Source organism: Elephas maximus, chromosome 4, assembly GCF_024166365.1.
Source record: "Elephas maximus indicus isolate mEleMax1 chromosome 4, mEleMax1 primary haplotype, whole genome shotgun sequence".
NCBI classification, from domain to species: Eukaryota; Metazoa; Chordata; class Mammalia; order Proboscidea; family Elephantidae; genus Elephas; species Elephas maximus.
The window spans coordinates 38,587,966-38,602,148 of record NC_064822.1 but is presented as its reverse complement, the minus strand read 5'-3'; the positions used below and the strand labels follow the sequence as shown (position 1 = coordinate 38,602,148).

At 38.7% G+C, this 14,183-nt stretch overlaps 1 protein-coding gene across 1 annotated transcript in view; it reads left to right on the top strand.

The window, feature by feature from the left end:
- Positions 1–12,303, top strand: part of SLC39A12 (solute carrier family 39 member 12) — an 84,540-nt gene extending 72,237 nt beyond the window's left edge. The window contains exon 13 of the mRNA XM_049881899.1: positions 12,174–12,303. Within this exon, the coding sequence (XP_049737856.1) occupies positions 12,174–12,302 (129 nt within the window). The 3' untranslated portion in view covers position 12,303. The remainder of the gene's footprint in view (positions 1–12,173) is intronic.
- Positions 12,304–14,183: the final 1,880 nt, after the last annotated feature.

Here is a 14,183-nt window from a genome sequence, read left to right as displayed (position 1 = left end):
AGGGAAAGCATAAATAATAAACACAGGATAGATTATGTTGTAGTCTGCACCTAAATTTGTTGATTTAAACTCTTGGGAGATTGTTAAAAGCAAGAAGTGATATGATGTTTTTGAGCAAATATTTCAGAGCAAATTTTCATTCTCCAGAAAACGGTAGAAAGAGAAATCCAGCAGGCCCTCCTGGGATTTTTCAGTGGCTATTACTTCATCTCTATGGACAGGCAGCTGGTCCAGTCACAGGTACAATCAGGTTCCAAAAAGGAAAGAAGATTACATTTCCCTCCACGGTGTTTACAGCAAGTAATCACAAAAAATTTCTGAGAAGTAGTCAACACTGCAAAGACAACAGTAACAAAAAAAGTTTCTACCCTCCAGAAATTGGTTATTCTGTGGTTACTAATGGAACCCTGATGGTACAAATTGTTTGTGAGAGGCTGCTAACCAAAAGATTGGTGGTTCAAACCCACCCAGAGGCTCCATGGGAGAAAGACCTTGTGATCTGCTTCTGTGAAGACCACAGCCAAGAAAATCCTTTGAGGTGGTTCTCCTCTGTAACACACAGGTCGCCATGAGTTGGAATCGACTTCATGGCAGCTAACAACGACGATGAACCCTGAGGATGTAAGGGCTGACTTTATGCTCTGGAACTTCAAGATCTAAACATAACCGAGAACCTCAAGTTTCTTGATAGAAAGGGATGACAAGGAACCCTACCAGGCCTAAATGACGTCTCTTATTATTGCAAAGTTTCTTAGATTGAACCTAAATGCTTAATGTAATGTAACAATATGCTAAAGAGCTAAAGCTTGTGAAAACTTGGATTATGTTTTAAAATTTTAGGAGTAAAAAAGAATAGGTACTGCTTAACAGATTTTTTTTTAACAGAAGGACAAGTTCTATATGAAATATTTTTAAATCTAGTGCCATTAAAAACAAAAAAAAAAACCCAAACCCATTGCCATCAAACTGATTCTGACTCATGGCAACCCTGTGTATTACAAAGTAGAACTTCTCCATAGGATTTTCTTGGTTATAGTCTTTATAGGAACAGATTACCAGGCCTTTCTTCTGTGGTGCCACTGGGTGGGTTCGAACTGCCAACCTTTAGGTTACTAGTCACATGAAAACCATTTGCACCACCCAAGGACCTATATAATAAAAGTGCCATGGTGAATAAAAATGTGTAAACTAATTAAAGGCACACTAGGATTCCACCAACAATCACATAAACCCTTTTGTTCTTTAATCTCACTAGAAATAAAAATCAGCAGGGATTTAGCTTCCTCAAGGGCCCTGGTGTCACACTAATTAAAATGCTCAGCTGCCAACTGGAAGTTTGGTGGTTTGAATCCACCAGCCACACCGCAGGAGAAAGATATGGCAGTCTGCTTCCACAAAGATTACAGCCTTGGAAAGCTATGGGGTGGTTCTACTCTGTCCTACAGGGTCGCTGTGTGTTGGAATAGACTCGACTGCAATGGGCTTAGCTCCCTCAGTATGGGTTTTTCTATTCACCGATTCTATATTGCATGAATAGAAAAATATGCATCGATGAGAATGAGCAAATCAAAGAAGTCTTCACTGGCTCTCAAAATGAGAAGGAATGATGTCTTTTTAAATTCTTAACGGGCTGTGGGACAGATGGAAGTAGATAGAGAAGGCTTTGCTTGGCACCATCCATGTGTGATTTTTCATTCACTAGAGAAGCTTCATAAAGTTTGCCACAGTGAATACCAAATGCAGCTGGTTTACTCATTAGGGCTAACATAGGCTGTTTACAAATTCAATTCAGCTCATTTACTGAGTGCCGAAGATAGGCACTGCTATGAAGACACAGCATATGTAAAGTTCCATGTTCTCAACTATCTAGAAGAAAAGCAGGAAGATTATTCTGAGTGAGTAGCCTCATGCCCATGTGTTTGGGAAACGGTCGCCAAGAGAGCAAGGGTGATGTCTTTTGTGGTGGAGCTCTAAAACAACCAGTGCATGGGTAGAAAGAAACACACATAAAAGCCACTCAGTCTGTTTTAGGATTCATCAAGGCCAGTCTTCCTAATTTACCAATTTTTTCAACATATTGTGGTCTCATAGATGACTCGTTCAGCAAATTTTCTTGGAGACGGTGCGTGGATAATGGGTTATACAGGTTGAGTGTTCAGGTTTTATAAACAGAAATAAACTTTTAGGTGTCATTAAGAACCATATTAAATTGATTTATTTAACTGAAAGACTCCTACATATCTCTTTTCAATCATTTTTTTAAGGTAACGTGTCATTAATGAATAATCATTACGTGACCCTTCAAAGAGTCAATATAAAAATTAGTTGAATGCTTTGTTAACATTTCTCTAAATATGTGTATAAGGGGATATTCAAAAGATTAACTTTCATTTTTTTCTCCATGTGTGACAATAAGGAGATATTTCAGTGGCTTTTCATAGAAGTGATCAACATCTGAAAAGAGTCATCTAGGTATATTGGTGGTATAAGAGGTACAAGACTATGGAAAACATTTGGACTGACTCCTCCTGTCCTGGGTATAAATAGAAGACTTCCAAATGGCACAGTCTGGTTATTGGTCTTAAACAGCAAACACTCCAGTCACTCAGAATATGCCTTAGTTTTTCTTTTTTTTCTTTTTAGAGTAATAGGAATGTGTGGGTGGAACAGAAGAAATATAGATGGGCCCATAACCATAATGACTCTTTTCCAGGCAGCCCTGCAGCTCTTGCAAAGATGAGAGTGTTTCTTTAATTTACCCTAGGAGTCAGATTACTTTATTCAAGTTTTAAAGTCTGTAGTTTGCACATGCAAACAGTTGGTTGCAGATTTGCAAGCCAAATGGTGACTTGCACCAACAAGTTTCCATTTTATTCTTAGATGCATACCCTCTGCAAGGACAAAATTAAGGCATTTGCAAGTGGGACAGAGTTAGAATGTGTCCCCCTAGATAGATTAAGCATAATTAGGAAGTCCTCCCAAATAAGTTCTAGAGTTTTCTTCCTCATCGTTATTTCATAGGAATGAGATTGGTTCCGCTTATCAAATCCAAATGCTTCAAATCCTACCTCAGTGTGCATGGTGGGTTTGAAGTCTCTTCTGAAAGACAGAGGACATAAAATCAGTTGTCAGGTGAGATTTATGAAGGGAAAAGTAAGTCGCTTTCCTTAAAAATTGATGATGGCAAAAATTAAGCATTCCTGAGAGAGAAAAATATTTGAATTTCAATTTGGCCTTCATAAGGAACATCACCAAATGTCTTCAATAGTCGAATATTGAATTTCTTCATTTGAATTACTTATTTTTAATAACCCCCACATGTCAGTTGGTCGTACTGTGGGGGCTTGCATGTTGCAGTGATGCTGGAAGCTATGCCACCAGTATTCAGATACCAGCAGGGTCACCCATAGAGGACAGGTTTCTGCTGAGCTTCCAGGCTAAGACAGACTAGGAAGAAGGACCCGGCAGTCTAATTCTGAAAAGATTTAGCCAGTGAAAACCTTATGAATAGCAGCGGAACATTGTCTGATGTAGTGCTGGAAGATGAGCCCCCAGGTTGGAAGGCACGCAAAAGATGACTGGGGAGGAGCTGCCTCCTCAAAGTAGAAAAAACAAAAAAAAGTCGACCTTAATGACGCGGATGGAGTAAAGCTTTTGGGACCTTCATTTGTGATGTGGCATGACTCCAAATGAGAAGAAACAGCTGCAAACATCCATTAATAATCAGAACCTGGAATGTACGAAGTATAAAATCTAGGAAAATTGGAAATCATCAAAAATGAAATGGAATGCATAAACATCGATATCCTAGGCATTAGTGAGCTGAAATGGACTGGTATTGGCCATTTTGAATCAGACAATCATGTAGTCTACTATGCTGGGAATGACAACTTGAAGAGGAATGGTGTTGCATTCATCGTCAAAAAGAATGTTTCAAGATCTATCCTGAAGTACAATGATAGGATAATATCCATATGCCTACAAGGAAGACCAGTTAATACGACTGTTATTCAAATTTACACACCAACCACTAGGGCCAAAGATGAAGAAATAGAAGATTTTTATCAGCTGCTGCAGTCTGAAATTGACCAAACATGCAATCAAGATGCACTGATAATTACTGGTGATTGGAATGAGAAAGTTGGAAACAAAGAAGAAGGATCAGTAGTTGGAAACTATGGCCTTGGTGATAGAAATAATGCCAGAGATCAAATGATAGAATTTTGCAAGACCAATGACTTCTTCATTGCAAATACTTTCTTTCACCAACATAAACGGTGACTATACACATGGACCTCACTAGATGGAACACACAGAAATCAAATTGACTACATCTGTGGAAAGACACAATGGAAACGCTCAATATCATCAGTCAGAACAAGGCCAGGGGCTGACTGTGGAACAGACCATTAGTTGCTCATAAGCAAGTTCAAGCTGAAACTGAAGAAAATCAGAGCAAGTCCACGAGAGCCAAAATATGACCTTGGGTATATCCCACCTGAATTTAGAGACCATCTGAAGAATAGATTTGACGCATTGAACACTAGTGCCCAAAGACCAGATGAGTTATGGAATGACATCAAGGACATCATCCATTAAGAAAGCAAGAGGTCATTGAAAAGACAGGAAAGGAAGAAAAGACTAAGTTGGATGTCAGAGGAGACTCTGAAACTTGCTCTTGAACATCAAGCAGCTAAAGCAAAAGGAAGAATTGATGAAGTAAAAGAACTGAACAGAAGATTTCAGAGAGTGGCTCGAGAAGACAAAGTAAAGTATTATAATGACACGTGCCAAGAGCTGGAAATGGAAAACCAAAAGGGAAGAACATGCTCAGCGTTTCTCAAGCTGAAAGAACTGATGAAAAAATTCAAGCTTCGAGTTGCACTAGTGAAGGATTCCATGGGAAAAATATTAAACGACGCAGGAAGGATCAAAAGAAGATGGAAGGAACACACAAAATCACTGTACCAAAAAGAATTAGTTGATGTTCAACCATTTCAAGAGGTGGCATATGATCAGGAGCCGATGGTACTGAAAGAAGAAGTCCAAGCTGCTCTGAAGGCATTGGCGAAAAACAAGGCTCCAGGAATTGATAGAATATCAACTGAGATGTTTCAATGAACAGATGCAGCACTGGAGGTGCTCAGTCGTCTATGCCAAGAAATATGGAAGACAGCTTCCTGGCCAACTGACTGGAAGACATCCATATTTATGCCTATTCCCAAGAAAGGTGATCCAACCGAATGTGGAAATTGTAGAACAATATCCTTAATATCCACACGCAAGCAAACTTTTACTGAAGATCATTCAAAAACAGCTGCAGCAATACATTGACAGGGAACTGCCAGAAATTCAGGCTGGTTTCAGAAGAGGATGTGGAACCTGGGATATCATTGCTGATGTCAGATGGATCCTGGCTGAAAGCAGAGAATACCAGAAGGATGTTTACCTTTACCTGTGTTTTATTGACTATGCAAAGGCATTCGACTGTGTGGATCATAACAAGTTATGGATAACATTGCCAAAATTCCAGAACACTTAAATGTACTCATGAGGAAACTTTACATAGATCAAGAGGCAGTTGTTCGGACAGAACAAGGGGATATTGATTGGTAAAGTCAGGAAAGGTGTGTGTCAGGGTTGTATTCTTTCACCATACCTATTCAGTATGTATGGTGAGCAAATAATCTGAGAAGCTGGGCTATATGAAGAAGAACAGGGCATCAGGATTGGAGGAAGATTCATTAACAACCTGCATTATGCAGATGACACAACCTTGCTTGCCCAAAGTGAAGAGGACTTGAAGCACTTACTAATGAAGATCAAAGACCACAGCCTTCAGTATGGATTGCACCTCAACATAAAGAAAACAAAAACCCTCACAACTAGACCAGTGAGCAACATCATGATTAACGGAGAAAAGATTGAAGTTGTCAAGGATTTCATTTTACTTGGATCCGCAATCAATGTCCATGGAAGCAGCAGTTAAGAAATCAAAAGACGCATTGCATTGGGGAAATCTGCTTCTAAGGACCTCTTTGAAGTGTTGAAGAGCAAAGATGTCACCTTGAAGACCAAGGTGCACCTGACCCAAGCCATGGTACTTTCAGTTGCATCATATGCGTGTGAAAGCTGGACAATGAATAAAGAAGACCGAAGAAGAATTGATGCCTTTGAATTGTGGTGTTGGCGAAGAATATTGAATATACCATGGACTGCCAAAAGAACAAACAGATCTGTCTTGGAAGAAGTACAACCAGAATGCTCCTTAGAAGGAAGGATGGCGAGACTGCGTCTTACATACTTTGGACAAGTTGTCAGGAGGGATCAGTCCCTGGAGAAGGACATCATGCTTGGCAGAGTATAGGGTCAGCGGAAAAGAGGAAGACCTTCGACGAGGTGGATTGACACAGTGACTGAAACAATGAGCTCAAGCATAACAATGATTGTAAGGATGGCGCAGGAGCAGGCAGTGTTTCGTTCTGTTGTGCATAGGGTCGCTATGAGTCAGAACCTACTCGACGGCACCTAACAGCAACAAAAACAATTTTTAATAATGAAAGAGCTTTGATATGTTTAGACTATTGTAGAAGTATTGGAAGCTGATCTTTTTTAGTATGTATATCTATGAGCATTAAAAAAAAAAAAAACAGTTGCCGTTGACACTCTCATGGCAACCCCATGTGTGTCAGAGTAGAACTGTGTTCCATAGTGTTTTCAGTGGCTGATTTTTCACAAGGAGATCATCAGGCACTTCTGGGTGGACTTGAACCTCCAACCTTTTGGTTAGCGGCTGAATACATTAGCCGTTTGCACCATCCAGGGACTCCTTATGAACAATAAACTAAAGGTAAATGTTGAGCTATTCACTAACAGATCTTTAATGACATTAATAAGAAGCCAAGTTCAGATAGAAGTGGACAAAGAAGACTTTGCTTGGCAAAAGAGTTCGAAGCTTAGGTAGCTTAGATATACATCAAGGAGGGACAAAATCTTTGTTCTAGAGCATATTTTATCGATCACCCTTCTCCGTGACGATCCTAGTGTCTAATTATCACATAGTACAGTGGCATCCTTGGCAGAGTACAGGGTCAGCGGAAAAGAGGAAGACCTTCAAAGAGGTGATTTAACACAGTGGCTGCAACAATGAGCTCAAGCATAACAACGATTGTAAGGATGGCACAAGACCGGGCAGTATTTCGTTCTGTTGTGCATAGGGTCGCTATGAGTCAGAACCGACTCGACGGCACCTAATAACAACAACAACGACAACAACAACAGTGGCATCGCTGGTATCTGTCACTTTCTTTCCTGATGTGGCCTCTTAACATTCTCTATGAGCATTCATTTTAAAGCTTCAGCTTGACTAGGAATGCCAATATGGGCAGCGATTCAAGTGTAACACACTTATCTAATATCACTTTCTAAAATGTTCAGAAATCCTAATTAGCAGTTGACCATGGTAACTACGTCTCAATTAGGTAACAGACCTTGCAGGGGCCACAATCTGTAGACAAGTCACTGTCAGTATTGGATGGACTCTGGTGCACCTTAGGGAATTTCTTACCTGTGCCTTGATTCAAAGTTGAAAAAAAAGAATGTAGTAACTGTAGGCTTAAGGACTGCATTTTAGGTAAAGACTTTTTTTTTCTTTGTTAAAATTAGAACTCCTTGACTATTGTGTCTTAGCCATCACCAGCTTGAGTTGAAGAATTTGCTAAGAGTGGAGGTAAGAAAGGAAGTGATTTACCTATTCCAACATTTCCCATTTTTTTGACTGAAATCTTAAGAACATTTCTCTTAACACTCTCTCTGGGCAAGGCTCTTTGCTAACATTTCTTCTCTTTTTCCTGTCTCATTACTTCAGTGTCAACATACTCTATCCAGCATTTCAACCCCTCTAGTTTTTTTAGTTTTAGTATATAAATCAAGATCAGTAAAATTGTTCAATAACAGAATTTAACTGTCCTAGAAGAAACAGAAGGAGCCCTGGTTGCACTGTACTTAAGTGTTCGGCTGCGAACCCAAAGATCGGCTGTTTGAACCCACCAAGCTGCTCCAAGGGAGAAAGATATGGCAGTCTGCTTCCGAAAAGATATACAGCCCTTGGAAACTCTATGGGGCAGTTCTGCTCTGTCCTATAGGGTCACTTTGAGTCGGAATTGATTCAATGGCACCAGGTTTGGTTTTGATTTTTGGTTTAGAGGAAAAAAGGGACTTTTCTTTCTTGAAATCCAGGGGGAACTGGTGGTACTTAAGTTCTCATTTGGAATTTTTAAAACATAAAAATAATAATACCTGAAAAATATGTACCCTTGAAAATTAACTCATATGGACCTTTATTTTCTTTCAAAATTTGCTGACTCTGAGGAGGTGAAAAACATGAGAAGAGTCAGAGGAGGTGGAATGCTGTAATCAGTTGTGGTTTGTACTTTGGTATTTTATATCACACTTGTACCTTTTGGAAAGATTTTGTGTGGTACTCTCTGGTGTTTTGGTATGTATCCAAGAGATATTATGGTTCATATGTTCATCTATAATCATGCTAAAAAGAGCCAAGTATTACCTCAAAAACTAGCTTAGCTAGGTTTTCTTACCAAACCAATTTTTATGTAGACGTGGAAAGTTCAGATAGGCCACCCAAATCAAGATTAAAGCTTCCATATCAGGATGAGCACCTCCTTAATTATACTTTTTTTTCATTGACCATTTCTATAGGCTTTTTATAGATTTTTTTTCAAGTGCATATTGTATGTCTTAAAAACATAGAACCAGTGATGTGATTGATATCTTTTATGACAAAGGCAGTATAATATCCACATATTGTATTATGTATTTTCATCATATATTTGTATGCAGAGACTATTTTATGCCATATTGGACATTTTTTTTTTTTTTCCCACTGGGATTTTCTGTTTTTTTCTAATTAGGTAGAAATGTATTGGTCATAATAGACAAGGATAAATTTTAGATAGATATCTGGTCTTCGTATGTAGGTCTCTGTTAACTGTTGTTGTTGCTGTTGAGTCAATTCCAGCTCATGGCAACCCCATGTGTTACAGAGTAGAACTGCTCTATAGGGTTTTCTTGGCTGTAATCATTATGGAAGCAGATTGTCAGGCCTTTTCTTCTGAGGTACTGCTGGGTGGATTTGAACCACCAACCTTTAGGTTAGCAGTCGAGCGTAAACTGTTTACATCACCTAAGGACCTATATATCCAGTACCATAATGACATTAATCCAAAATCCACGGTGAGCATGGCAGCATTCTAAGTTATAAAAAAAATTGCATGTGTGGGAAAGGGACGTTATTTGTTCTCAGAGAGCTTGCAATTGATGGTACGCTCTTGAGGGATTAACAAGATACATGCTTCAGAGTGTCCAATACTCTGATTTTCAGTAGTTTGTGAGTAATTTTCAATAGTTTATTCCCAGGCCAGATAACAAATGCAACTGGTTTCCTTTTGCCTCAGTAGGCTGTATCTCAGACTGTATCTGGAAATACAATTATACAATCTCTGGTCACTTAAAGGCTCAAACTTTGACTAACCTTATTTCCAACTATTGGAACAAAACATTGTTTAGTTCTTCATCTCCTTGTTTTTCAAACAAGATAATCAGTGCTTATTTACAAGATGTGGCTGGATTAACAGTTTGTCTTATCTCTACTGTTAGCAGTGCTACCTGGCTGTCGTTCAGCTTTGATAAATCCGTAGACGTGGTTTTTAGAAAAACTTTTCTTAGCAAAGATTTTAAAAATATGGATTATTTATTTAACCCTCATGATGATTTTGCATGGATTCTTGTGGAGAAAAATATTTCAGACAAAACATAAAAGTAGTGGTGAAAATGGTTCTGGTTCAGCAGATGGAACTTGATAAGTTTTCAAATAATCAATATTTTAATGAACTTACATTTTAGAAAGCTCATTTTCTACTTTTCTTCTTTGCCTAAAACTTCTACTCAGAGTCTCTTGTTGAGGAAAATCTGGTCCCTGACTAAACCAAAAACCAGTTGCCGTTGAGTCGATTCTAACTCATAGCGAGCCTACAGGACAGAGTAGAACTTCCCCATAGAGTTTCCAAGGAGCACCAGGCAGGTTTGAACTGCTGACCTTTTGGTCAGCAGCCATAGCACATAACCACTATGCCACCAGGGTTTGAGAGAGTTAATAGCCAAAAGTTTTAGATGGAAAAACACAGAGCTAGAATTAGTGTCTTGGGGATTATTATAATATCTCAAGCAGTTTCAGTCCTACCGAAGTCCCAAAATGCCACAATTTTTAAAAACAATTGTTTAATCTATTATTTTTCTTGCTAGCCTAAGCTTATAGTTCTGTTGTTTGCTTGTAGTGTCTAACACATGATAAAATTGAATACATGTGTTTATAAGAGCTTCCAAAATAGTAAAGGTTCATGTACTAAGTAGAAGAAAATAGGGAAAGTTTGTCATAAACCCATTGGTAACTATACGAGCAACTTGCTACAATTGCATTGAATTTAAACATTTATTTTAATTGTTTCCATTTCCTTTTGCTAAGTCATTTTACTACAAGATTTGGAACATATGGTTGTTTTATCCACATTCTATGGATTTTTAAATTGGGATTTTTACATTTTAATAACTAATGAATCATACAATATTTCTCTAAAGTAGTATAATGAACCTCATATTTGAACATGGCAAAAACAAACGAAAACACCAAAAGTGTTTAAGGCCATCCATTCATGATAGCAGCTCTGGATCCTACTTTGCCCACTACTCCATGCTAAGATGTTGGATGGACGGATGGGTGGGTGGATGGCAGGTCACAGTAATCCGAATGTTCATTCCATGAATTTAGCTCATTGAAAGAGGATATATCCATGTCCAGCACACCAAAATGGCACATTCAGTATGGTCCTCTAAGGCATTTAAAAGTATGTCAACCTGTTTTCTGTTGCCATAAATCTAATTACCACTTTTATCAGTTGCCGTCGAGTCGATTCTGACTCACAGCGACCCCATATATGTCAGAGTAGAACTGTGCTCCATAGGGTTTTCAATAGCTAATTTTTCAGGAGATAGCCAGGCCTATTCTTCTGAGGTACCTCTGGGTGGACTTGAACCCCACCTTTTCGGTTAGCAGAGAGCTTGTTAACTTTTTGTACCATCCAGGGAGTCCATAACTCTAAAGTCCTTGCATATTTTATATGTTTGAACATTTCTTACTAGATAAGATTATCCAGTGGTTCTCAGTTGGAGATGATTTTGTCCTCTCTGCTCCCAAGGGCCTTTGGCAATGTTTGGAGACTTTTTTAGTATCACGACTGGGGGAGGGTGGCAGGATAGATTTGGGGTGCTATTAGCATCCAGTGAATAAAGGCCAGAGATGCTAATAAAAATCCTATAGGAACGCCTCCCACAACAAAAGAATTATCTCACCCAAATGTCATTAATGTTGACATTGAGAAACTCTCGGATAATTTTTTTGAATTAGCAGAGCTAGTTCTCTTATCTGTGTTGATCTAGAGCCTGTGGCCCAATAAAAATGACTATATCCTGGAGGGGATGTACTCAGGGTGAGGGATTTGAAATTATGTGGGATAGAAGCACCTTGGGGTACTTCACACAGGTTCTTGAGTGAGCATTTCCCTCTAAATGGTGGTATGGCATTTCACAAACATCCCACTTATCTCTCTGGGGATAAAAAATAGCCGTAGGAGATCATGCTTTTACTGCTACAATGGTCAGGGAGACCTTGGCCATCTCTTTGAAAAGAAAAATAAAACAAATGCTTTGTAGCAACCCATACGTTAAAAAGCTTCATAAACCTAACCGAACAGTCAAATATAGTACTTTCTATGTATATATCAATCTCACATTTAAACACTTGCTGAAAACAAAAGGACTGTGGGTTTACTTTCAGTTAATAAATAAAGTCTTTTAAAGGCTTCCAGCAACGCTTGGCTCCTTATAACTTTTTTCCTATTTGAAAAGTACAATCAAATGGCTTAATTTTTCTTATATTTTAAAATTATGCTAAGAGTAGGTAGTAAGGATTTTGTAACTGTTTTTGGAATTTTAAAGGTTACTAAGTTCCAAATAACGGAGTATCTCATGTTTTCCCACCAAACTTTTTCCCAGCAGTGAATATATCTGGATCTTACTCTGGTTTATCGTTCTTTTTTTAGCTTCCTGAAATGACTCATGTTCAAGCGCGGCGACCCTGGTTGATGTTTCTCCTGCAGAACCTTGGATTGATCCTAGGCTGGCTTTTTCTCTTACTGTTGGCTATATATGAAGATAATATTAAAATATGAAAACCGTTAAACTTGTTGCCATTGAGTCGATTTTGACTCATAGCGACCCTATAGGACAGAGCAGAATTGTCCCCTAGGGTTTCCAAGGAGTGGCTGGTGTATTCGAACAGCTGAGCTTTGGTTACCAATTGTAGCTCTTAAGCACTGTGCCACTAGGGCTTGGATTCTCAAAATTCTTCTATAATAAACTTGTATGGTCTCACCCTGTTTCATTGTACTATACAGTGGTTTGTAAGTTAAGTATATTTTATCTTAATGTGTGTGTATTTTAATCCATTAATGTATTAATTTTATAATGCAATTTTGTTTTTATAAACACATAAAGATCAGGTTGTCCTTAATTGAGACTTTTTGGTTTCCATCATTGTGATGAAACTCATACCGCTTCCAGTAATTAGTAAACACTGAACTAATTCTAGTAAGCTTTCAAAAACATATTGCTTCCCTAATAAAGAATATTTGTAGTGTTTGAAGTGGACAGATACTTAAAAGAATAAAATCAGCTGTAAATGCTTTGATGCAATAATATATATATATATCTTTTTCTGTGAGATTATAAGCCATAAGCAAACTAAATTACAAACAAATGCAATAAAGTCTAGTTATAATGTAACAGTTCATGTCATCTTCCATTGCCGACTGTCAGTCTCTAAATCATCCCTCCCACAGCTGATGTAGTGGAGTTCACCTGAAAACATTCCCCACTGCCTCCTAAGTGCTCAGAAAGCAATCTTGGAAAGCCTAAAGGGTAAATACGTCAGCATTCTTCTATACAGTCACCAAAGGGAATCTGTTCCAGGCAAAGAGGGCTGGAAACCAAAGATGAAGTTCAAAATTTGGAAAAATAACAAAACTTGAGTCAGGCAGTAGATTAGTGCCCAAACTCTTACAGATCTAGCAGAATATATTTATGGGAATAATCTTACTGACAAGTGAAATCTATGTTATAATACCTCTGAGGAAACACAGAGCTCTCAGCTGTATTTCCACGGGTAAGTTCATGAAGTGAATAAGCAAAATTACTGATAAACTAGCAGAATTATTAAAAATAGGAAGTAACCCAGGCTTTAGCCATTTTCTTAGTACTTTTCTTATTTTTTTAATGATAGATCTTGGAAGAGGGGGAGCCCATTTTACCGGCAAAATGACTCCCTGTATTAATTGAAATACATCTCTTCTACCCCCGACCCACCAGAGGTAGGTACTCTTTGTTATGCCCCACTCAATAACAATCTTTCTCAGTCACTTTTTTTTTTTTTTTAATTTCAAAATTAGGTGGTTTATTCTTCAGTTGTCTTCAGAGCTTGATTTAAGGGGACATCTCAGTGTAATGCAGTCGTTGGTGCATGTCAGAATCAACTGGAGGACATGTTAAAACACAGATCGCTGGGTGCCTTTCCTGGAGTTTCTGATTCTGCGGTTCTGGGGTGGGGCCAGAGACTTTGATCTCTAACGAGTTCCAGGTGCTGCTGCTGTGCCCGCTGGTGGAGCCACCAGCATGAGCACCACTTACACTGTAGGATCAGGCACACGTGGCTTCAAAAGAGAGTAGGCACACAGCTCTGTTGCTGGAAGGCTGAGTGCTTTTGACCAAGTTGGTTAACACTTCTGCAAACCTCAGGAATGCTGGCGCTTTCTAGACATGGTTTCCTAGGTTGAAATCCCTTCTCTTTGCCCTCTTGCCTTGGAGCATAGGATCAGTTCCAGGAATTACTGGATGAGGAGCCAGCAGATAGTACTTTAATTCGTGTTCACCTTGAAGGATAAACAGATCTGACACTCAGAGCTTTGCCCTTATTTTGTTAGAGAATAATTTATAGCTGAACAAAAAACCCCTTTGTGAAGGTAAACACAGTGTGGAGGTCACATGCAAGAAGAACT